The following is a 24,061-nucleotide window of genomic DNA, read 5'->3' as shown; positions in this document are numbered from 1 at the left end:
AAGTCAAATAATGAGAAAGAACCAAATTGCCTATCACAGCTATGCAGATGACACCCAGAATTACCTAGCCTTATCTCCAAATGACTACAGCCTCAATGACTCCCTCTGCCAATGCATTGATCAAATTAACAGTTGGATGTGCCAGAACTTTCTTCAGTTAAACAAGGAGAAAATTGAAGTCATTGCATTTGGAAACAAAGATGAAGTTCTCAAGGTGAATGCATACCTTGACTCTAGGGGTCAAACAACTAAAAATCAAGTCCGGAATCTTGGTGTGATTCTGGAGACAGACCTTAGTTTCAGTAGTCATGTCAAAGCAGTAACTAAATCAGCATACGATCATCTAAAAAACATGTCAAGACAGTTCTCCAGTCAAGACTTGGAGAAACTTGTTCATGCCTTTATCACCAGCAGGGTGGACTATTGTAATGGTCTCCTCGCCGGCCTTGCCAAGAAGACCATTAGACAGCTGCAGCTCATCCAGAACACTGCTGCCAGGATTCTGACTAGAACAAGAAAATCTGAGCATATCACACCAGTCCTCAGGTCTTTACACTGGCTTCCAGTTACATTTAGGATTGATTTTAAAGTACTTTTACTTGTTTATAAATCACTAAATGGCATAGGACCTAAATACATTGCAGATATGCTCACTGAATATAAACCAGACCACCAGTCAGTTAGAAATACCAAGGGTTCACACAAAACAAGGGGAGTCCACTTTTAGCTATTATGCCGCCGGCAGTTGGAATCAACTTCCAGAAGAGATCAGATGTGCTAAAACATTAGCCACATTTAAATGCAGATTCAAAACTCATCTATTTAGCTGTGCATTTAATGAATGAGCACTGTGCTAAGTCCGAACTGATTGCACTGTATTTTATGTTTAATCATTTTCTATTTTTAACCATTTTAAATTCATTTTAAATCAATTTCTAAATAATTTTAAAAGTTTTTAAGTTCCCTGTTTTATTGCTGTAATTTGTTATGATTATTTTACTTCCTTTTATGTAAAGCACTTTGAATTACCATTGTGTATGAAATGTACTATATAAATAAACTTGCCTTGCCTTGTTTCTAAGGAAGAAAGTGCAAGAAAGACTATTAAGAAAATGTCTTCAGAGGAAAAAAAAAATTTTTTTGACTTAACATTCAGTAACTCAATATGGAGGACTATGAAAGCCACATTGAAAATTCACACATTGGAACCAGTGTTGTAAAACTAAAACAATAAAAATAATCTTAATTCATTTAAATACAGAAAATAAAACAAATATTAAATGAAAAACCTAAAAAAACAAAAAAAAAACTAAAATGACCAAAACTAAAACAAAGCAAAAGATAAATAAAAGCTAATAATAACTGAAATTTCAAAATATTAATAAATATTATAATAGTAGATAAACAATACTTTAAAAAAAAGTCTAAGTAAGATCTAAGTAAGCTACAAGAAAGAACATTAAGACGACTTAAAAAAAAAATATATGCATCTTAAAATATGGTAACTGCAGTAAAAGTTAAAAAATAATAATAATTGACTCAGGAACACTGAATACTGAACATTAAGGCCACTTAAAAATGCTATGGCTGCATTACCATCTCGGAGCATGCATACATTTTCAATAATTTAACAATCCATTGTTAATTATTTCTTACATATACCATTAACTTGGTATAAAACTACTCATAATTTAAGATTTTAGTCAGACACCCACCCCAGTTCAGAACCTATTTGAAATCTCAGGAGGCACTTCAAGCAAGTAATTTAACATCATAAGAGTCCAGCTGACCTGACAAAACACATCATGTCGGATTTTATTTGGTCAAGTTGATTACAAATGGGTGAAAACACCTGCCCTGACCTGCCGTACATGTGAACAGCACAGGCCAAATGGAAAGTTTGTGAGATTCAATGCGGAGGGGTGCGGTGGGCTAGATAAGCTTATCTAAGGGCCACATTGTGGGCCTAATCTTAGAGCAGCGCACACGGCTGGCAGTGCCTGTCCCTGTAGGGTCCGCTTAATCGATAACTGCCGCACACCTGGAGCTTTCAGCCTGTAGCGTCCCATGTTTCACCCAGCTCCCGCGGCGTGACGCCCCTCTGTCATCGCTCACCTCACTTCGCATGAGCTCAATGAATCAGCAGATGTCAGAAGATCCCTGGAATCTTGAATCAAGTTCAGGGTTGCTGCTTCCAGCGATGTGTGCAGATATTCAACCAATAATCAAGCGCACCGCATCTATTCTTCCAAGCGCTCACGCTGGTGCTGGGATGAGCTCCACTGTAATCAATCTGCTCTCTGACTGTTTCCACGTCAGTCTGCCAGACCATCAGCCGAACACTCACGAACAGGTTACAAAACAGGGCCTAAAACTCTAGACTTACATATTCAAAGGTTTGAAAGCCTGTAATCAAAATTTGGGACATCTAAATAGAGTTTAACCATCCTGGTGTTTAAAAAAACTGGAACTATGTGTAATGGGTCAAATAGACTCACATTGGTTTATTAATGCAATTTTGCCAAAAATGAAAAACACTAAAGATTAATGTCAAAACAGAAAACCTCTACTATAGATTGTGTATATTTAAAATATTAAATATGTGAAAAATTCCTGTGTATTTTTATTTTGTTAGTTCTGTTGTGTTAGTGGTCAATTTGACTCATATTTTTGTTCAAAATTAGCTGCACAATTTTTTTTCCCCGCTTGCCATAACTACTTGTAGTGACTAACTGCACCCTCAGGTGCAAATAACTACAAGTATAGAGAGTATCTAACATTATTTGTACTTGGTGTAAGTAGTATTTATCACTTTGTTCTTTCTTTGCCTTTTTGTTAGGTCTGGTTCTCAAACGCTTGGGTAAAATGGATTTCTCACTTTTCAGTGCAGCAACACAAAAAACAAAACTATCAACCAAAAATGTACTCTGTTACTAACGTAACCTCGTGTGCAGTGCACGAGCCTATGGTGATGAAGCCCACCAAAGCCCGCCAGAATGGGCGGGGCATCTGGCTATATAAGCGGACGTTCGCCACAGGATTCTCAGGTTACTGAAGTGACGACTGAGTCGTGCAGCTACATAGAACGGCTAGCAACGCAGTACTCGTTCCCGTATCTCAGGGAACCGAGGTTACATTAGTAACAGAGCACGTTCCCTTTCGATATTACACTCGTACTGTGTCTTGCTAGATGCATATGGGAACACAGTTCAATCATGCCATTCTAATGTAGTGGAACGACTAGAAGTATCAAACTTCCATAAGCAACCAATGCCCATAGAGAAGTTAACAACAACCCAAGTCTAAGACGGCTGAGCTTCCTGAGGTCACACCCGGCCTGGTTAATCGTTCCAGAGTACTCCTGTAACTTCGACACCCTGGGTGTTGAGAGCTAACAGGTGAACTAATGCCAGAGAGCTTGAGCGTGATACGGCCAAGGGCTCTCTGCCAGATCTGTTTACGCAGCACATGTCACTTTAAGCGGAAAGGACTCTGGCCTGCAAGGCCGGGACTTCCAGGTTATAAAACCTTGCGAATGTGGACTGCGAGGCCCAGCCGGCTGCCTCACAAATATCCGCAATGGACGATGCCTCTAGTCGAGTGGGCCCGTACTCGAATGGGGTATTGAAGGCCCAAAGAAGAGTATGCTAGCGAGATGGAGTCTACTTATCCTGATAACGTTCGGGGTTCAGACACACTCTCTAGGTTTAAATCTAGATTAAAGACACATCTCTTTGGCCAAGCATTCAAATAATGCATCTCATAATCTTGTACTGCAGTTATATCTGATCAAATGCACATTATTATTCTTTAGTTTGGGTTAAACAATTACATTTTTCTTGGTTAGAACAGCAGCTACGCTAATTATGTCTCTATTTGTTTCTCTGTTTTTGCCGCGGGATTGACATCTAGGATTTACACAAGCTTCAGTCTGGATCCAGAACACCTGAGAAGAGATGATGCAACCCCTCAGAGGACCTCAGATGATGCCAACCCTGAAACAACATACAGAACTACCACATTTTGCTACAAGTTTGATTGCATCATATAATAATTGCTGTTAATAGTGTTCATCGTCTGTTTGATTACATCTTTAATTGATTTTGTACATTATGTATGACAATGTATGATTTTGTACATTATGTATGTCACCACTAATAAGCTACCACTAAATATTGTAGAAACTTAATTAGCTGTAAAGTTGCTTTGCAATGATTTGTATCATGGAAAGTGCTATACAAATAAACTTGAATTGAATTGAATTATCCATCTAGAGAGTCTTTGCTTTGTAACCGGAAGCCCTTTGGTGCAGATATCGAAGCTGACAAAGAGTTGTTCCGACTGCCTATAGGGGGCGGAATGCTCAATATAGATTCTCAGAGCTCCGACGGAGCAGAGCAGAGATAGCTCTCTGTCCTCTTCAGAGGGAGGAAGCGTGGAGAGCGTAATGACCTGTGAAATGACAATACCTCGGTCAAATCGGAAGTATGAGGGTCTTTGCCACGGTTTAGACACCAAGCAGTGAAAAAAAGACCACTTTACGGTGTAGAGGCGTCTTGTAGACGGGGCTCTAGCCTACGAAATAAGTGTTTAAGACTCGGTCTGGGAGGCTCGAAGGCTCCCGTCGAGCGGCCAGAGGTGCAGGGCCCATATTGTCCTGTTCGCTTGAGAGAGGAGATCCTGTCTCAGCGGAACAGGCCAAGGGGCCGGTATCAACAGCTGAGTTAGCTCTGACAGCCACAGCTGGTTCATCCAAAGGGGGGCCCACCAGGAGAACCTTGTGTTTTTGTTCCCTTACTCGCCTGATTACCTGTGGGATCAGAGCGATCGGGGGAAAAGCATAAAGGAGGAGGTTGGGCCAATCGTGGACCAACGCGTCCCTGGTTTTTGAGAAATAAATTGGGCAGTGAGGGTTGTCTTCTGAGGCGAAGAGGTCCACCTCGGCCTCGCCGAAGATCTCCCAGATCTTCTGAACCGTCTGCGGATGGAGCGTCCACTCCCCTGAGGGGACATTGCTCCTTGATAGCATGTCCACTCCTTGGTTCAATTTGCCTGGTATATGCGCTGCTCTCAGGGAGCGCAGGTTGAGTTGAGCCCATTCCAAGAAGCGCTCTACCAGAGTGAAGAGACGCTTCGAGGAGAGGCCTCCCTGGCGATTTATGTAGGACACCACAGACATGTTGTCCGATCGGATTAGCACATGGTGTCCTTTTAGGACTGGCAGGAAGAACTGAGAGGCTCGACATACTGCTAGCATTTCCAGGCAGTTGATGTGGAAGCCTTTTTCTGCCTTCGACCAGTGGCCGAAAGTCGTATGTCCTCGCACAGCGCCCCCCAACCTGAATTGGAGGCATCTGTCGTGACAACTGTCCTTCTGCAAACCATCCCCATGGCCACGCCCTGTTCCATTCAGCGGGAGTTATTCCAGGGGGCCAGGGCTGTTTAATAGATCCTACAGAAAAGCATGGAAAGTGCCTTAAACATTCCCCCCAAAAAAACCCTCAGCCAATTCTTCTGGTCTGGAATGCCAGCTTATCTTAATATCAGGAGCAGACGTAAGAAACGTTCCTTCAGCGTCCTATAGACGGGCAATCTGCTGCAATTTAAGCTCCACTTATCCACATCCCATTACTCATCATGCAGACAGACAGAAAAAACACTGTGTGCTTGATAGAATGGAATGACTGATGAGCCGCAAGTGTGGTCCATGAGACAGGACTTACCAGGCAGCTCACGTTGAGCCAAACTACATAACCACGCGCAGACAACAATTTTATTTCATATAGGGATGTCAAAAGTACCTATACTAAAAATAAAACAATAAAATGCAATGACACTTATCTTTCTACAATATCTGTACACACACTAAATGACAGACAACTGCTTTCAAATCGCTGCATGCAGTCAGCAGATGACCGATAACTTAAGGAACTACAAAAACAAGCTTATCCAAAAGTGCCATCAAAACGGCAGATAGTTGAACTTGCATTCTCATTCAGCCCATCAGCTGTTTTTGTTGCCGTCAGTGTTGAGTTAAGTTTTTTCCTGTTTGATGGAAACACAATGCTTCTTACTTTTAGACTAGTCGACTAGCCAGTTACAAAATTTCCATTTAAATGTCAGTGAGATTATTCGTAATGCACATTCCTACTTCTACAAACCATTGTAAGGTTATCTTAGTTTAAGTTACATTCAGAAGTGCCCTAGGAAATGTGGGGTTCCGGACAATATTAGCAAATCTGTATGATTTTGGGATGACTTTGCATTGATAAATGACAAACACAATTCATAAAATCAATTCATTAGATAAAATATATAACTTTTGAACGCAAAACAATACTGGAGCCATTTATAAACCGTCTTTAAAGTGGATTTTAATTGGTCTGTTATGTACCAACTAGGCGAGCTCCGACTGATTGGCTTCCACTATCTGCCGATAATCACTTTGGGAAGTTTGATCTGTGGTCTCTATAAAGGCCGATCTCATAAACCGATGATGCACCTGCCGTGAGAGGTTTGGCATGACATGCAGCGGCACAGTCTCAATCTCTGACCGGCACGGGTAAAATAATTATAAAGCTGAAGGTGAGGTACAATTCATATTTCTTTATTATATACACCTTACAAAGTAATTTGAAAACTTTCTGTGAGACATAATTTCACAAACAGCGAGAGTGAATCACCGCATACTCTCTCTCTTTCAATCTCAAAATGCACAAATGGCTTCAAATCACCACATTGCTTCTGCACTATAAGCGAGCTGCAGGATTGTCACTTGCACAATCAAGGCAGTGTCACATCGTCACTAAAGTTTATAATCTGCATTTCTTTTTCAAACTTGCCAGTGTTTAAAGTATTCAGCACTCGTGCGCTCTCCTAGAGACGGTGCACTCATGCACGCTCAAAGCACGCACACATCAGGCCGCCTCACATACAGCTCACCAAATCAGGCTTGTGCTGAGTGTCAAATAAAAAAATCCCCCCACAAGAGTCACCAAGAGGGGAATTACCCCCATTTTCAAAGATGAAATTCAGGCCCTGAATGAATGTCTGTAAAAAAATCCTGATTGGAGCATCACAATAAATAAATCTACATGATAAAAAGGCTTCAAAAAGATCGGTATCAGTGATCGTATCGGCAGATACTGCTTCCTGTGATCGACGAACTATGATCGGCCCAAAAACTCCTGATCGACGCACCCTTAGTACCAACCTTAATTGGCAATCAATCAGTAAGGCTATAAAGGTGCTCTAAACCAGCAATCATCACAAAAGAAACTTGGGCTGAGTTTAATACGGTAATCAGGCATCAGCTGCAAAAAGAGAATGTCTGACTGCTGTGCGCATTTATTGCCATTATGCAATCAAAACTAATGATAATTGCAAGTTACTTTAATACATTTATGCCACAAAATGCAAAATTTATGCTGATATAGGCTAGTCAAAACCCCTTTCTGAAACCTAAAGCATTTCCAAATGTTTAAAGGGCAATGTATCAGGGCTCCAGACTGCGACCAAATGAGACCATTTTTTCTGCCGGTGCGACTGTGTGCGATCGCCAACTCATAAGCGCTGCCATTTCTGTTACATTTGAGAAACATCAAACGGCAAACGGAACGAAAGCGAAACCGCGCTATGTTTCAGCTGCACAGCATGGACCGTTTATCAGCTCGCACCGCGACGCAAACAAACTTGTCCGAGCTCAGAACAGCTTTACTTGGGAGGCAAAGTTGATTTCGCGACACTGATACTGCACAGACGCAAGAGTGCTGCGAGATCCAGTGAGAAGCGTTTGAATTCGCCGCACAATGATAAGGTTGCTGCGAGATCTAGTGAGAATCATTGCAATTCTGCAATTCTGTTATAAACAGCGCTGACATACGTCAGGAAACCAGAAGCGGTAACGCTAACTGTAACCATGGTGTTGTGGTAGAAATAGTCGAATGCATTACATTATTCATTTCAGGGTTTGTACAACCTTTTGAGAGAGAAATTCAAGCACTTTTCAATGACTTACAAGCATTTCACACAGCTATTTCCAGCACTTTAACACTCTAAAATTATCCAGTTTGAATGTTATTTTTAATGGGATGACCAAAACATAGTTTGTGGTATACAAACACTTATGCAAAATAAAAAAAAAATACATCAGATCACAATTATAACCAGTAGACGACAGCAGAGGAGCACTTATTGGTAGAGATCGACCGATATATCAATTTACCGATATTTTTCCCGATATTTAAGCATTTTACAATAATCGGATATCGGTTTTGTAATATCGGATTCACCGATAAACGCCGCCATCTTGTGGATGTTTTGAGAACTGCGCACAGGATCGCCATTGCACCACGCCATCTGAGGTAGAGGAGACAACAACGGCGTGCACAGGTACTTGATTTACTGTAGTTAGTAAACTTTATTTAACATAACAGCCATTAATGCACAAATTAGATGCATTACATAAATGCCTGATATGCAGTTTATGCAGCTTGGCTCGAAGAAATAGAGACAAACTCATGGAGTCACGTAAAATAATCCGTCAAGTCCTGTCCCAATAAAGATGCAACTTTGCGTGAATTAAATAATATGCAGCCACGAATGGGCGCATGTTGGAAATAAAAGTGCTGAATTTAATTCGCTCTCTGTTGTCTATGCTCATCGTCTCATGAACGCGGAGTCACATAGGCTAAAATAATCCGTCAAGTCCTGTCCCAATAAAGATGCAACTTTGCGTGAATTAAATAATATGCAGCCACGAATGGGCGCATGTTGGAAATAAAAGTGCTGAATTTAATTCGCTCTCTGTTGTCTATGCTCATCGTCTCATGAACGCGGAGTCACATAGGCTAAAATAATCCGTCAAGTCCTGTCCCAATAAAGATGCAACTTTGCGTGAATTAAATAATATGCAGCCACGAATGGGCGCATGTTGGAAATAAAAGTGCTGAATTTAATTCGCTCTCTGTTGTCTATGCTCATCGTCTCATGAACGCGGAGTCACATAGGCTAAAATAATCCGTCAAGTCCTCTCCCAATAAAGATGTAACTTTGCATTAATTAAATATTACAGCCATGAATGAGCGCATGTTGGAAATAAAAACGCTAAATTTACTTCTCTCTCTGTTGTATATTTGCTCATCATTAGTCTTGTGAAGCCGCTTTCATATTGCTGTTCACTCACCGGGTTGATGCTTAGGAAATGCTTCAGCACGGCCACTGCATGTAACTTTTAACAAGATTCACTTGTTTAAAACACCCCTAAATTGTATTAACATTTACTATATAACATTTTCTATGGAAACTAATTTATTATCTCCGCGAGCGATCGCAGTTTGAGTATAGTTCTTTGTAAATGCATAGATAAACTGCGCTGTCAGCTGGCATTTCATAATCTAGAATGACAAAAACATTATTAGTAATTCTGATATAACATGCCAGTTGAGAAATGCAATAAAATACAATGTTTTGTTTGCTATATTTCAATATTCCAGAGAATATTATTCAGTGAATTAACATTATCCAGTGATTTATTCTTCACTCTATAGCCTATTAGCTTATAAACCTACTAAAACTGTAGTTTAAAATGAAGTTGATATGACTCCTTTCATTTATTTACTCCGTTTGAAAACATTAGACCTTCTACATTTATTTTGCTTATTGTTAATATTAGTGTTGCTGCTGATGCTTTAAATAAAATGTTTTTTTTATTTTAATATGAAGACTAAATTTAACATGAAAGACTGGTAATTTTCCAACACTTTTTTTTTTAAGATGGCTGAAAGGAGGAAAAACCAAAGTGAAGTATGGACTTACTTCACTCAGTCATTTATTTACTTTATAACAGTAAATAAATATCGGTTCTGCATATCGGTTATCGGGCACATAAACACGCAAATAATTGGTATCATTATCGGTTATAAAATATCAATATCGGTCGATCACTACTTATTGGTTTATTAGTCATTCATTTCTACTTTTGTTTTTCTATATTTTGAAATGATAAAATCACTATCATAAAATATCAAATCAGATTTTGTCAGATAGTTACACTTTTTTTTGTGCATGAAGTAAGAAAAGTCACAAACTGCTTTGAAAAACAAACTTTTCTTCAATTTGCTACTAAATCACACAATCACTGAAGTTGAATAAAATTGTGGAAAATGGAATGCTGAAATAACATTAAAGTACAATGAAAAGCAAGCATAAATAAGGTGTGAAACAAAACAAAAAAGGATGTGAAAAACACCTGAAATGCCCCTTAAAATTAAAAACAAATCAATATATCATAAATTAAATCAATAAATATAAGCATATGGGAAAGTATGAATAAATAAATAGGACATGACATGTATTTATGCTTACATTTCATTGTGCTTTATCGCAACATTCCCTTACATACTTAATCATTGCAATGCTTAATTAATTTAGTCTATTAAATTCCACCATATTTGTGACAGTTTCAATTTAATTGTTAAACGAGTGGGTTCACTAGCATAATTTAATGCAATAACAAAATTAGTATGGAGAACAGAGAAATTTGACTGGTGGCAACTACTTGAATTACTAATCTACTTTCATGCACTGCTGAGAGTGAACAGCGAGAGACCTGCCTCTTGATCTATTGGCTGCTTTGAAATAACAGAGCACATCCCTGTGGTAAATATATGAGCAGATGTACAGTACCTGAGTTCAGGCCTGCTCTTATCACAGCAAGTGTATCACTGGATCCACATAACAGGCATTGCTGTATTGATTCAAGCCACGGCAGCATTAGGGAGCAATATTTCTTGCACCGGCTGAAGAGATAAAGCAGAGTCTCTGAGCAGTCGTCCTTGGACACCATCACCGGTTTGGTCTCTGGTGCTGCTACATCTGGACTTGCAGCTTGTTAGTGCTCTGCCCAGCCGAACGGTTCAACGCCGCTAACAAGCAGCATCTAACGGCAAGGTCATTCACTCAGTCAAAGTGCCAAGGATGGGAGCTGAGTGGCTGACCTCTCTAAGACGCCTGACACCAAGCTGATAAAGGTCCAGGAGATAATTACAACCACCACTGGACCAGGCCAGCGCAGAAAACTAATAAACACTCCCTGTCATGGACAGAACAATGCAATACTACAACTGGAGAGTGAAGACAGCAACAACCGCAAAGCAAGCTACAAATAACTGCAGAATATCCCTGTATGATACGAAAATCACCACAGGGGTAGAGATGCGCAATTAAAATATTTAAGACTAGGGATGCACTGATATGAAAATTTTGGCCGATACCGATAACCGATTATTCTTTATTTTTGAAAGCCGATAACCGATATGTTGGCCAATACTTAAAAATAGGACAATAGGATTATTGGATTTTATTTTCTCACACGGCCAAAGCAAAATCACTAAAACATCCTCTAAAAAAAAGAATTTATTTAGTATTAAGCTGACAGCACATCTCAAAATAATTGTGATAGCTCTAATCTAATGATTACTGACCACTCAAAAAAAATAAAAAAAAAATAAAACTAATTTCATTAAAGAAACATTTTAAAAACTACTACTACTAAATAAACTAATAAACCACTACTAAATATATTTTATATTTGCAATAATCGTTTAATAACTATTATTAACATTTATTTTTATATTTAATATCTTTTATATTTTCAATAACTGTATTTTAATAAACTACTACTTCTACTACTGCTACTCCTCATACTACTACTACTAATAATAATAATTGTTATTATTATTTGTTGTTGTTAGTTATTATTTATTATTATTAAAATATAAATAGCATAAATATATTACACCCTAGTTTTAAAAAACCTGTTTCAAACTGCTTCATTTATTACAATGGGAGTGTTGGTGGGAATCAAACGGTTGCATTGAAACTGTAAATTTGCAGTGACAGCTTTATCGATTACAATGGGAGTGTTCCAGTATTGCTGCACTGCCTGCTTTCTGTGTAATTTCTTCCAAATATGAAGAGTTTTGTTTTCCATGCTTCTAAGAGGATCAGAGTTGACCGTTTAGTCACTGTCTTGATTTAATGATGTATAAAACAGCAATTAATTAATTCAGGAACACCGCTCGCAGCTTGTTTCGGATGTGTGGCGACATAAAATAGTCGCCCCACACAAAGCAGGTATTTTAACGCAAATTCTATTAATCAAATCGAATAGTGATCACACTTTTAAAAAAAAAAGCGAAAAGCAATTCCCCTTTTCACAGTTCTCTCGCCCTGAAATCCAAATAATCCCTCTCTCGCTGCTTCCCAGAGCGCCGAGCGCAATCATCAATGATTAACCGTCCAGAGAATGGAGAGCTCTGGAGATTGCCGTGCACCTCACCTTCATCGAAGTCGACATCATCTTCGGTGTGTTGGGGGAAGGGGAAGCAGTTTGTGATCTCCAGACGGTCTTCAACCACCAGGCCAAGCAGAACACCCTGAACCACCTCACTGCCCTGGCCCTCCTCCTGGTAATGCTTAATGATCTTCAACACCACCTGCAGACACACAAACACACAGCCTGATCAGGAATCTGCGAGGAAACATTTCTTGCAAAACCAAATTTGGGCCCGCCGAAGCAAATTGAATAATATATGATGCGATTTCTTCCCCTAAAGGTGTTTAAAGTGTCTTTGTGTCACCTTTGCAGGAGCAACAGCGTGTAGAAATAAGATTTATATGAGTTTATTGCATGAAGATTTGCGAGGTGTAACCAGGTACACAATTGCATGCGCACACACTGGTTAGCATTTAACTAGGCATGTAATAAAAAAAGGCAGATTTTCATGCTATACTAGTCTTAAAGGAACACTCCCCTATTTTTGAAAATAGGCTAATTTTCCAACTCCCCAAGAGTTAAACAGTTGAGTTTTACCGTTTTCGAATTCATACAGCCGATCTCCGGGTCTGGCGGTAGCACTTTTAGCTGTAGCTTAGCATAGATCATTGAATCTAATTAGACCATTAGCATCTCGCTCAAAATTGACCAAAGAGTTTCGATATTTTTCCTATTTAAAACTCTTCTGTAGTTACATCGTGTATTAAGACTGACGGAAAAAAGAGTCAAGTTTTAAATAGGAAAAATATTGAAACTCTTTGGTCAATTTTGAGCGAGATGCTAACGGTCTAATCAGATTCAATGATCTATGCTAAGCTGCAGCTAAAAGTGCTACCACCAGACCCAGAGATCGGCTGAATGGATTCAAAAACTGTAAAACTCAACTGTTTAACTCTAGAGGAGTTGGAAAATGAGCCTATTTTCAAAAAAATAGTGGAGTGTTCCTTTAAAGCAAGTGAAAGTTTAACATGTGAAAGTTTAACTAACTGATATCACCCTAATTTCCCCAGATTAATTGAAGTATAGTAAGACAATTGTTTTGAATTAAGTTTTCTGAAATGTTATAAAAATACAAGAGGCATTATCTAATTAAATATGCATTGCATATGCATTTGCAGCAATCTGAACATTGGATAAAGCCAGGATCTTGTTGACATTAGAGTTAAAGGTTTTTACAGAGGAGATTTTGGATCTTTTTGTCACTGCATAAATCAAAAAAATACTGTCAACATCCTGAAAAAACACATTTTCACCATGTTTTTAGGAATAAAATGGAATATAAATCAGGTAAATGATATATGAACAAACCTATAAACGATAAAACTATAAAAGTTTGGTGTAAATGCACTTTCCCAAAAGTGCTTTCCACAAAAATGAAAATTTGCTCAAAATTTGATCCTCTGCAGTGAATGGGTGCCGTCAGAATGAGAGTCCAAAAAGCTGATAAACACATCCCAATAATCCACAAGTAATCAGATAGGCTAATGTTTTGTGAAGTGAAAAGCTGTGTGTTGTTTTAAGAAACAAATCCATTATTACAGCATTTTAACTTTAATCCGTAATTTCTGGCCAAAATACCAGTTAATAACCTGTAATAATGCTTCCTCCAGTGAAAGTGTCAATCTCCTGTTATCTCTCGCATCAAAATCCACCCACATGTTTGTTTAGAGCTGTTTTGGACTGCTTTTGCTTGTAAACAGTGCTTGATCTGTGTAGATTTCTTTCCTGATTCAGACAAGACGACCATTTTACTGGATAAACCAAAATTATGGATTGAGTATTAAGTCAGAGGTAGGCTAATGTTTTGAAGTTAAAAATGTCTTGATGGATTTCTTTAATATAAACAAGCAGATTTTGGACTGGAGTGGTGTGGATTACTTGTGGATTATTGAGATGTTTTTATCAGCTGTTTGGTCTCTCATTCTGACGGCACCCATTCACTGCAGAGGATCCAGCAAATTATGTCATGCTAAATCTCTCCAAATCTGTTCCAATGAGGAAAAAAACTCATCTACATCTGGGATTGCCTGAGGGTAAGTACATTTTCAGCACATTTCTATTCATTTCAAAAGCTCTGAATTTCCTGACCCCAATCAGACCTGTTTCTACATTAAAAATACATTAGAGAACAATAATAATCAGACGTTTTGCAAAATGTTATGCTTAATTAAGATGCAGTAAACAGCAATCCATCTCAGCTGACCACTTGTTATCGGATGACCTGAGATGGATGTTAATTCCAGGCTTATATTTGATCATGTGCTTTAGACGGCTCTAAGGAGAATATTAATATGTGCAAGCTTCAATTTCAAGATTGCCAGAGGGAAAATATCTGTCTGTGCTCAAAACAGCCATGAATGTGAAGAGCGGGGCATGTTGCTTTAAAATACAAGTTGGAGAGCTAAATGGAAGACTGCTCCTCTATCTTAACGTGGTACTTTGCGACCACTCAGAGCAGAAAAAGATGGAGAAAGACCTGGGGTTAATGGAAGAACAAATACACTCAGTCTAATTACGCCGTCTGCACAGTCTCTCTGAATACTAATCCACTGGGGTTTTTTCTTCTCCTAAGTCCTACAGAAGCAAGAACTCATCTTCGATCCCATTGAGAGAGCCAGTTCACTCGGCCCAAGGCCTGATGGGATACATTTATTTTTTCTCAGAAGGGACACAGCATTTCATATCGCCAATGTCTGATGGGGAACTGAAGTGCATCAGTATATCTGTCATTTCATACAGAGTATCGAGGCAGGAGATGCATTTAGAGCGTACAGATGCTGCACAGACGAGGCGGAAGTCACATATGTGACCCTGGAGCACAAAAGCAGTCTTAAGTCGCTGGGGTATATTTGTAGCAATAGCCAAAAATACATTGTATGGGTCAAAATTATAGATTTTTCTTTTATGCCAAAAATCATTAGGATAATACCGTAAGTAAAGATCATGTTCCATGAAGATATTTTGTAAATTTCCTACTGTAAATACATTAAAACTTAATTTTTGATTAGTAATATGCATTGCTAAGAACTTCATTTGGACAACTTTAAAGGCGATTTACTCAATATTGTGATTTTTTTGCACCCTCAGATTCCAGATTTTCAAATAGTTGGATCTCGACCAAATATTGTCCAATCCTAACAAACCATACATCAATGGAAAGCTTATTTATTCAGCTTGCAAAAGATGTTTAAATCTCAATTTCGAGAAATTGACCCTTATGACTGGTTTTGTGATCCAGGGTCACATATTAACTGTTACTTCAGCAAATAAGAGTGGGCCAAACAAAATTCCTTCCTCAAATCACTGCAATAGAGCACCATTTTTATAAATATACATATACTGGAACACATGATTTTATGACATTAGGTTGCATTAATGGTTCTCGCATGCTTAAATTGGCTCACCTAACTGACTGTAATCATGCCCTCGCATTTGAAAGTGAAAATAACTGTGCAAATGTGCAAAAATTTTGCAGAATCTATTAAAAACAATTCTGTTCTGTTGCATTCCATTGTGTGCTTTTTGACTACAAAAACATGTCTTGTATGTATCATCTAACATGAAATTCTAGAACGTTTTAGTGTGTGACTGTGAACATTAATTGGGCCATGCAGAAATCACTTCATAAGCTTGAGAAATTGTCCAGTCAAGTAGCTTATTAAATATTCATGAGCCAAAACCTTTACAACAGTAGGATTTGTTCATTCTAAAGCGGATCAGGACACACTTAACATCATTCTGTCAGTCAGCAAGTTATGCCTGCTGCGTAAATGTCATATAAAGTAATTACTTAATTGGCAAAGCCTTCACCTTAGTATAGATGACAATAAAAATGTGAACCTCATAATATATAAGTATATAAGTATATATAAATATACTGACCTGAACATATATATTATGAGGTTCACATTTTTATTGTCATCTATACTAAGGTGAAGGCTTTGCCAATTAAGTAATTACTTTAAACGGTGCAAGAAAGCACTAAATTAATCAAAAGTGACAGTAAAATCATTTATAGTGTTACAAAAAAAAATTATATTTAAAAAAATGCTGTTAGTTTAAACAGAATCCTGAAAAAAAATGTAGCAGTTTTTACAAAAATATGAAGTATCATGACTGTTTTCAACATCGATAATAAGAAACATTTCTTGAGCAGCGAATCAGCATAGCAGAATGATTTCTGAAGGATCACAAGACGACTGGAGTAATGATGCTGAAAATACAGCTTTGATCACAGGAATAAATGACTTTTTTAACAGATATTCAAATAGAAAACGGTTCTTTTAAATTGTAATATTTCACAATATCAAAATAAATGCAGACTTCAAAAACATCAAAATCTTACAAACTGTTGAATGATAGTGTGTATATATTATACAATAGATAAATTAAAGATAATTTAGTCAACAACCACAAAATAAACCCACATAGAGAGCAGCTTTACTCAAAAAATATGACAGCAAAACACTGCAACTGACCAATCAGAAAAGCGCATTCCAGAGAGCGGCGTAACAAGGTGCAAGAGGAGTTTAGATCAATTATTTTTTTGCATGAAGAGTCATTAAAGGAATCGCAAAGGCACCGACATCATTAAGTGAATTCGGAATCATTAAACACCTTACGATTCCCATCGCTCCCCTCCTGTAGCCTGAAGCTGCATGGAACAAATCTGCCATCATTTACCACAACATTCATAAAACAGTGTGCTAGAGGCAATTTTACACACAATTCTCTGGGTGCAAGTAACATGTCAAGACCAAATGACCCGACAGCGCTCGCCACATCCCAGCTATAAAGATATATGAAGCATTTCACGGTGGCGTGTTGAATTAATTATGGATGGACTCCCTGTAAACAAAGTTACAACCTTTGTCTGGCTTTACAAACTCCACACAGATGGTGGTCAGACATATGGTGGGTGTCCATGGCACCTCATTTCCACATGAGCTAAAGGCTCCAGCCTATATGTTGTTTTCCAAAGCTTATTGTTGCCTCTTTGAGGGTTTGTAACAGGCTTTAAGGTCAGAGGGGGAAAAAAAGCGGTAAAGTCAATACTCTCTGAGCTGAGTCCTGCCAATCTGATCATTTCGAGTCGAGGCGTCGTGCTGGAAGAATTGTGAATATTCAAATAGAAAACGGTTATTTTAAATTGTAATATTTCACAATATCAAAATAAATGCAGACTTCCAAAACATCAAAATCTTACAAACTGTTGAATGATAGTGTGTATATATTATACAATAGATAAATTAAAGATAATTTAGTCAACAACCACAAAATAAACCCACATAGAGAGCAGCTTTACTCAAAAAATATGACAGCAAAACACTGCAACTGACCAATCAGAAAAGCGCATTCCAGAGAGCGGCGTAACAAGGTGCAAGAGGAGTTTAGATCAATTATTTTTTTGCATGAAGAGTCATTAAAGGAATCGCAAAGGCACCGACATCATTAAGTGAATTCGGAATCATTAAACACCTTACGATTCCCATCGCTCCCCTCCTGTAGCCTGAAGCTGCATGGAACAAATCTGCCATCATTTACCACAACATTCATAAAACAGTGTGCTAGAGGCAATTTTACACACAATTCTCTGGGTGCAAGTAACATGTCAAGACCAAATGACCCGACAGCGCTCGCCACATCCCAGCTATAAAGATATATGAAGCATTTCACGGTGGCGTGTTGAATTAATTATGGATGGACTCCCTGTAAACAAAGTTACAACCTTTGTCTGGCTTTACAAACTCCACACAGATGGTGGTCAGACATATGGTGGGTGTCCATGGCACCTCATTTCCACATGAGCTAAAGGCTCCAGCCTATATGTTGTTTTCCAAAGCTTATTGTTGCCTCTTTGAGGGTTTGTAACAGGCTTTAAGGTCAGCGGGGAAAAAAAGCTGTAAGTCAATACTCTCTGAGCTGAGTCCTGCCAATCTGATCATTTCGAGTCGAGGCGTCGTGCTGGAAGAATTGTGAAAAAGCCCGTTCCCCTAAATCATTCAAGAGGGAAGTCACACACCTGCTTCATCAAATGAAATGAGCTGTGCTTGGTTGGCCAATACAGTCGGCTCCCGCTGCGGCAAAACAACACAAAGCCAGCGGCAAAGATGACGGCGTGGCGCAAAACAGAAGCACGGTGAAATTCTCAATACGGCAGAGAGATGCGAGGGAATATGAATATCATTAATTGCCTGAGCAGTTGAAACGCATAAAAGAACAGGAAACAGCAGCATCCAATTTCCTTACAAAAACTTAGGGTTTGAATCATCGCTCATTTGATTCAAAGCAATTAATGGTTGATTAAACGACTAAACATGCTGTTTTAGAATGCTCCACTCCTCACTGATGTTAATTGTTTTAGTGGTGTTTGTCTCCAATGCAGTGTTTTTTCATTCAGTTCAGGGTCAAGATAAGACATGAATGAAAAATAAAATAAAAAATACGTGTGTGTGAAATCATTTAATTTACTTCATATTAAATATAAATTCAATTAAATGCATCCATCTAATTTTCTTTTTTTATGCAACTTGGACACAAATCAAAAGATTTTTCATTATTTTCCATTAAATTAAGTTTGGCAGCAGTACAAAGACAGCTTTATATTTTAAAACGTTTGAGTTAAAAACAAACAAAATTATATTTAAAAGTAGGGATGGCTTGATACCACTTTTTCAGAACCGATATCGATCCGATACCAAAAATTCTGAGTATCTGCCGATACCGATATTGATCCGATACCAGTGCAGTTTTTTAAATAAGTATATAATTTCTATACCTCAATGTGTAGGTCGATCATCACTCTTTTGTATGTTACACACAATATAGACAGCTTCATTATAAAGAAAAAATAACAAACAAAACAATATAATCAAAATCTATGACAAAAATACTATTATAAACTAGGTTAATGGATAATTCAGTAGCAAAAGTTACTCTAGAAAAATCATGAGTGCACAATAATTTGATAAAATCCTAAACTTTTAGTGAAAAAAAATAATAATAATACATTATTTAGTGGGTAACAAATAAAAGTGAATAAGTGTAGAGCTAAATCTGGTAGGCCTACACATTACTCTTTGTATGGTTGTAAAATACATTCATGAAAAACAAGTAATATATTTATATATAAATATACACTATAGTAGTCAACATTTGAAGTGGATCAAAACCTTTCATCAACGTTGTCCTAAAACCAAAACAATACCCGTTCTTGTCATAGGACAACTTTGATTAACTTTTTTGATCCACTTCAAACGTTGACTACTATAGTATGCATTTTTAAGCTGCCATTTATCATTTTCAAATTCAGCTTATCGTATTAACCAGAATTTTGACATTGATTTATCCCTAACTTTTCTCCTGTCAGCTATCGTTCATGTCACAGCTCAGCACAGTTACCAGTGAAGGGTTTGGGACTATATATGTTCTTTTCCCTGTACAAAACAGACAGTGAACTAGAGCCCTGCACGGGCCTCAAATATAGGCCCTAGCCCGGCCCTGGCCCTGGCCCGGCCCGGGTCCGACAGCTCATCAGAATTCTTGGACCGAGTCCGACCCGAGCCCGACTTTTTTTCCCCCTTCTACCAAAACAGTGGAGAGCGTTTGTGCGGAGAGCTAAAGTGCACTTTACAGGACACGGAGGCGCCGGCACAATCACTTGCATTGGAAACAACTTAAAATATGCCGTAATTATTGCTCATAAAGGTAATACATCACTCGGAACTGTAAAGGATCTACTTTTATTTGTGTGCACTCACAATATCAACAAAGTGTTGTCCTTTCATAAAATAAAGGATACATACAGGATGTGCTTTCTGCAATTTCGGCCAGGAGCGCTTCACAAGGATGAACCAAAACTCAGCGAAAACTTGCCTCAAAAACTTGCTAAATATATCTATAGAAAGCTTTAAATTACTACTTTAAAATGAAATAATTCAAATCAAAAACAAAAACTCTTTTTATGGATTTTATACAATCCGTAAAGATGCATTTCTCAGGATCAGGATCGTCGTATTCATCATTGCGACACGGACTCAAAAAACACTAATTTATTAATAAATAATTCAAATATCTCATTATTTCCCCCCGACACATTCAAGGTAATTACTTTTGCTGGGGCATTGCGGCACGCTTTAGGCTATTGCGTGCGTTTTTTGCTGTCATGTGCAAGGATATGTTTGCAGATTCTGTACTGCACATGACCGATTGACTCACTGTTTGCTGTGGTAATCAAATCAAAACTCTTCCAAAATACAGCTTTTCCGAAGCATTGGGAGCTTTTAGTAACTCCCCACGCTCCAACTTCTCCCTGATGCTGTGCATGGTCAACTGTCACCTATATGCTAATGCGTGTGTATGTACGTTGCGTATTGCGTATGACGATGTATAATATTTATAATAAAATCAATATAACAATATTTCATACAGTAGGCCTATGTGTGCTCTGCGCATATATGGCACAATAAAAGGAGAGAAGCTAAATGAGCCCGAGTCCGACCCGAGCCCGATCTGTAAAAAAACAAAAAATGTCCCGAGCCGAAAAACAAGTAATATATTTATATATAAATATATACTATAGTAGTCAACATTTGAAGTGGATCAAAACCTTTCATCAACGTTGTCCTAAAACCAAAACAATACCCGTTCTTGTCATAGGACAACTTTGATTAACTTTTTTGATCCACTTCAAACATTGACTACTGTAAAATTTAAAATACATTTCTTTTAAATGTATAGCAGAGTAATGAGGCAGCAACATATGATAGATAAGACGAAAAAGAAAGGCTATTAATAATCTTTCATTGTGCAAAAGTATTATTATACTAAAGGCTACAAATACAGAGCGGCTCAAAGTGCTTATGCGCATCCCGTGCGCAGAATGACGCGCTTGAAGCAACACGGAGTCACAGCACGTAGCATAGAGAAGTTCAAAGCACAAAAGTGAAGAGCTATTGATGCGTAGTGTATTAAATATGTGCGTTAGTTTATTGAGCCTTTTCTTTTAACAGTTTTAAATTTCAGTTACTGTGCTCGTGATGAACAATTCATAGTGCTCTCTACTCCAGTCTTGTAATCTAACCAGATATCCGGTAGAAATGTACACGATTTTGAAACAGCACGAAACTCCAGCAAGATAAATTCCTTTTTTGCAAAACCATTTATCTTTATTAACAGATCAAGAATAACATTAGGAACATTTAATCATCTTGGTGAGAGTTTCATCATCTTGACTGTCATAACCGAACGTGACACAGTTTGAATGCTGAATGGAGGATATCAGACAGCCGCTGCGGAGAGAAGAGTTTACGTGAACTTGACTGAAATATTCATCTGTACCTCACATTAAACTATGGAAAAGCTTCAGAACACTTGAAATATAGTGCACAAAAACTTTATGGTGCTTTATAATATTTTTGTGGCTTTCGTGGGGCTTAATAATAACACAATAGTATACGCACTATATCGGATTTGGATCGGTCTCATCTGACCGATACCCCGATCCAGCAGAAAATGCCAGTATCGGAGCGATACCGATACTGAATATCGGATAGGCGCACACCCCTATTAAAAAGTAATCAATCATAAATGAGGATAAAAGTCTAAATTCTATATTAATGCGACAAGACGCTCATGTTTTGTATGATAAGACTTCAGACTTTTAGACACAAATTATGTTGACATTTACATGTTACAAGAGAATATGATGTTTTTTCAGCATGAACATTAACTGAATGGTGCACCTTCCTGTGATTATTAATTAATATGACTAATTAATGTTTATAAAAAATGTCAAAAAAAGATTAAAACATGACAAAATAATAAAAATAACTCAATTCTACACAATTGCCAGTTATGCTAAATACCCGTTCTTGTCATAGGACAACTTTGATTAACTTTTTTGATCCACTTCAAACGTTGACTACTGTAAAATTTAAAATACATTTATTTTAAATGTATAGTAGAGTAATGAGGCAGCAACATATGATAGATAAGACGAACAAGAAAGGCTATTAATAATCTTTCATTGTGCAAAAGTATTATTATACTAAAGGCTACAAATACAGAGCGGCTCAAAGTGCTTATGCGCATCCCGTGCGCAGAATGACGCGCTTGAAGCAACACGGAGTCACAGCACGTAGCATAGAGAAGTTCAAAGCACAAAAGTGAAGAGCTATTGATGCGTAGTGTATTAAATATGTGCGTTAGTTTATTGAGCCTTTTCTTTTAACAGTTTTAAATTTCAGTTACTGTGCTCGTGATGAACAATTCATAGTGCTCTCTACTCCAGTCTTGTAATCTAACCAGATATCCGGTAGAAATGTACACGATTTTGAAACAGCACGAAACTCCAGCAAGATAAATTCCTTTTCTGCAAAACCATTTATCTTTATTAACAGATCAAGAATAACATTAGGAACATTTAATCATCTTGGTGAGAGTTTCATCATCTTGACTGTCATAACCGAACGTGACACACAGTTTGAATGCTGAATGGAGGATGACAGACAGCCGCTGCGGAGAGAAGAGTTTACGTGAACTTGACTGAAATATTCATCTGTACCTCACATTAAACTATGGAAAAGCTTCAGAACACTTGAAATATAGTGCACAAAAACTTTATGGTGCTTTATAATATTTTTGTGGCTTTCGTGGGGCTTAATAATAACACAATAGTATACGCACTATATCGGATTTGGATCGGTCTCATCTGACCGATACCCCGATCCAGCAGAAAATGCCAGTATCGGAGCGATACCGATACTGAATATCGGATAGGCGCACACCCCTATTAAAAAGTAATCAATCATAAATGAGGATAAAAGTCTAAATTCTATATTAATGCGACAAGACGCTCATGTTTTGTATGATAAGACTTCAGACTTTTAGACACAAATTATGTTGACATTTACATGTTACAAGAGAATATGATGTTTTTTCAGCATGAACATTAACTGAATGGTGCACCTTCCTGTGATTATTAATTAATATGACTAATTAATGTTTATAAAAAATGTCAAAAAAAGATTAAAACATGACAAAATAATAAAAATAACTCAATTCTACACAATTGCCAGTTATGCTAAAGTTCCCAAATATCTCTAAATTATATAACTACACAATTTGCGTTGAAATTATTAAGCTATTTTAAATAAAAATCAATTAATTAAAAAATATTAATAGAAAATAAAAATAACTGAACAATTACAGTTAATGGTTATGCAAAAGTTCTTGAATATATCTAAAGTAATATTAGTTTATTTAAATGTACAAAATAAATAAAACAAAAATATTCCAAATTAATAATGAACTAAATAGAAAATTCCTGAATATCTTTAAATCTACAATTTCCACCGCAATATCATTAATTAATGGGAAAATTATATATATATATATATATATTATATATATATACATACACACTAATAAAAAATGTCATCTTAAAAAATCATTTTAAACTACTGTTGTTAAGTTATGTCAGGCAAAATAAAGTTAAAAATTTCTTAATGGGATCAGGAAAAGTGGGTTTTCTTTTTCTGAATGAAGCCAAAAACAAAGCCAAAATAGCTATTATTTAACATTAAAGGGATCATATGATGCAATTTCAAATTTTCCTTTCTCTTTGGAGTGTTACAAGCTCTTGGTGCATAAAGAAGATCTGTAAAGTTGCAAAGACTAAAGTCTCAAATCCAAAGAGATATTCTTTATAAAAGTTAAGAGTCA

The 24,061-nt window shown here is 37.4% G+C and overlaps 1 protein-coding gene across 1 annotated transcript in view; it reads right to left on the bottom strand.

Moving 5' to 3' along the window:
* The window catches only part of LOC107592121 (eukaryotic translation initiation factor 3 subunit H-A), a 76,319-nt gene that overhangs the window by 45,211 nt on the left and 7,047 nt on the right, over positions 1-24,061 (bottom strand). The window contains exon 2 of the mRNA XM_016281506.1: positions 12,341-12,497. Coding sequence (XP_016136992.1) covers positions 12,341-12,497 — 157 coding nt within the window. The remainder of the gene's footprint in view (positions 1-12,340; positions 12,498-24,061) is intronic.

This window comes from Sinocyclocheilus grahami, unplaced genomic scaffold (assembly GCF_001515645.1).
Source record: "Sinocyclocheilus grahami isolate Dianchi unplaced genomic scaffold, SAMN03320097.WGS_v1.1 scaffold150.1, whole genome shotgun sequence".
Classification (NCBI taxonomy): Eukaryota; Metazoa; Chordata; class Actinopteri; order Cypriniformes; family Cyprinidae; genus Sinocyclocheilus; species Sinocyclocheilus grahami.
The sequence above is the reverse complement of the archived record's forward strand: the minus strand, read 5'-3'. Positions and strand labels throughout refer to the sequence as shown.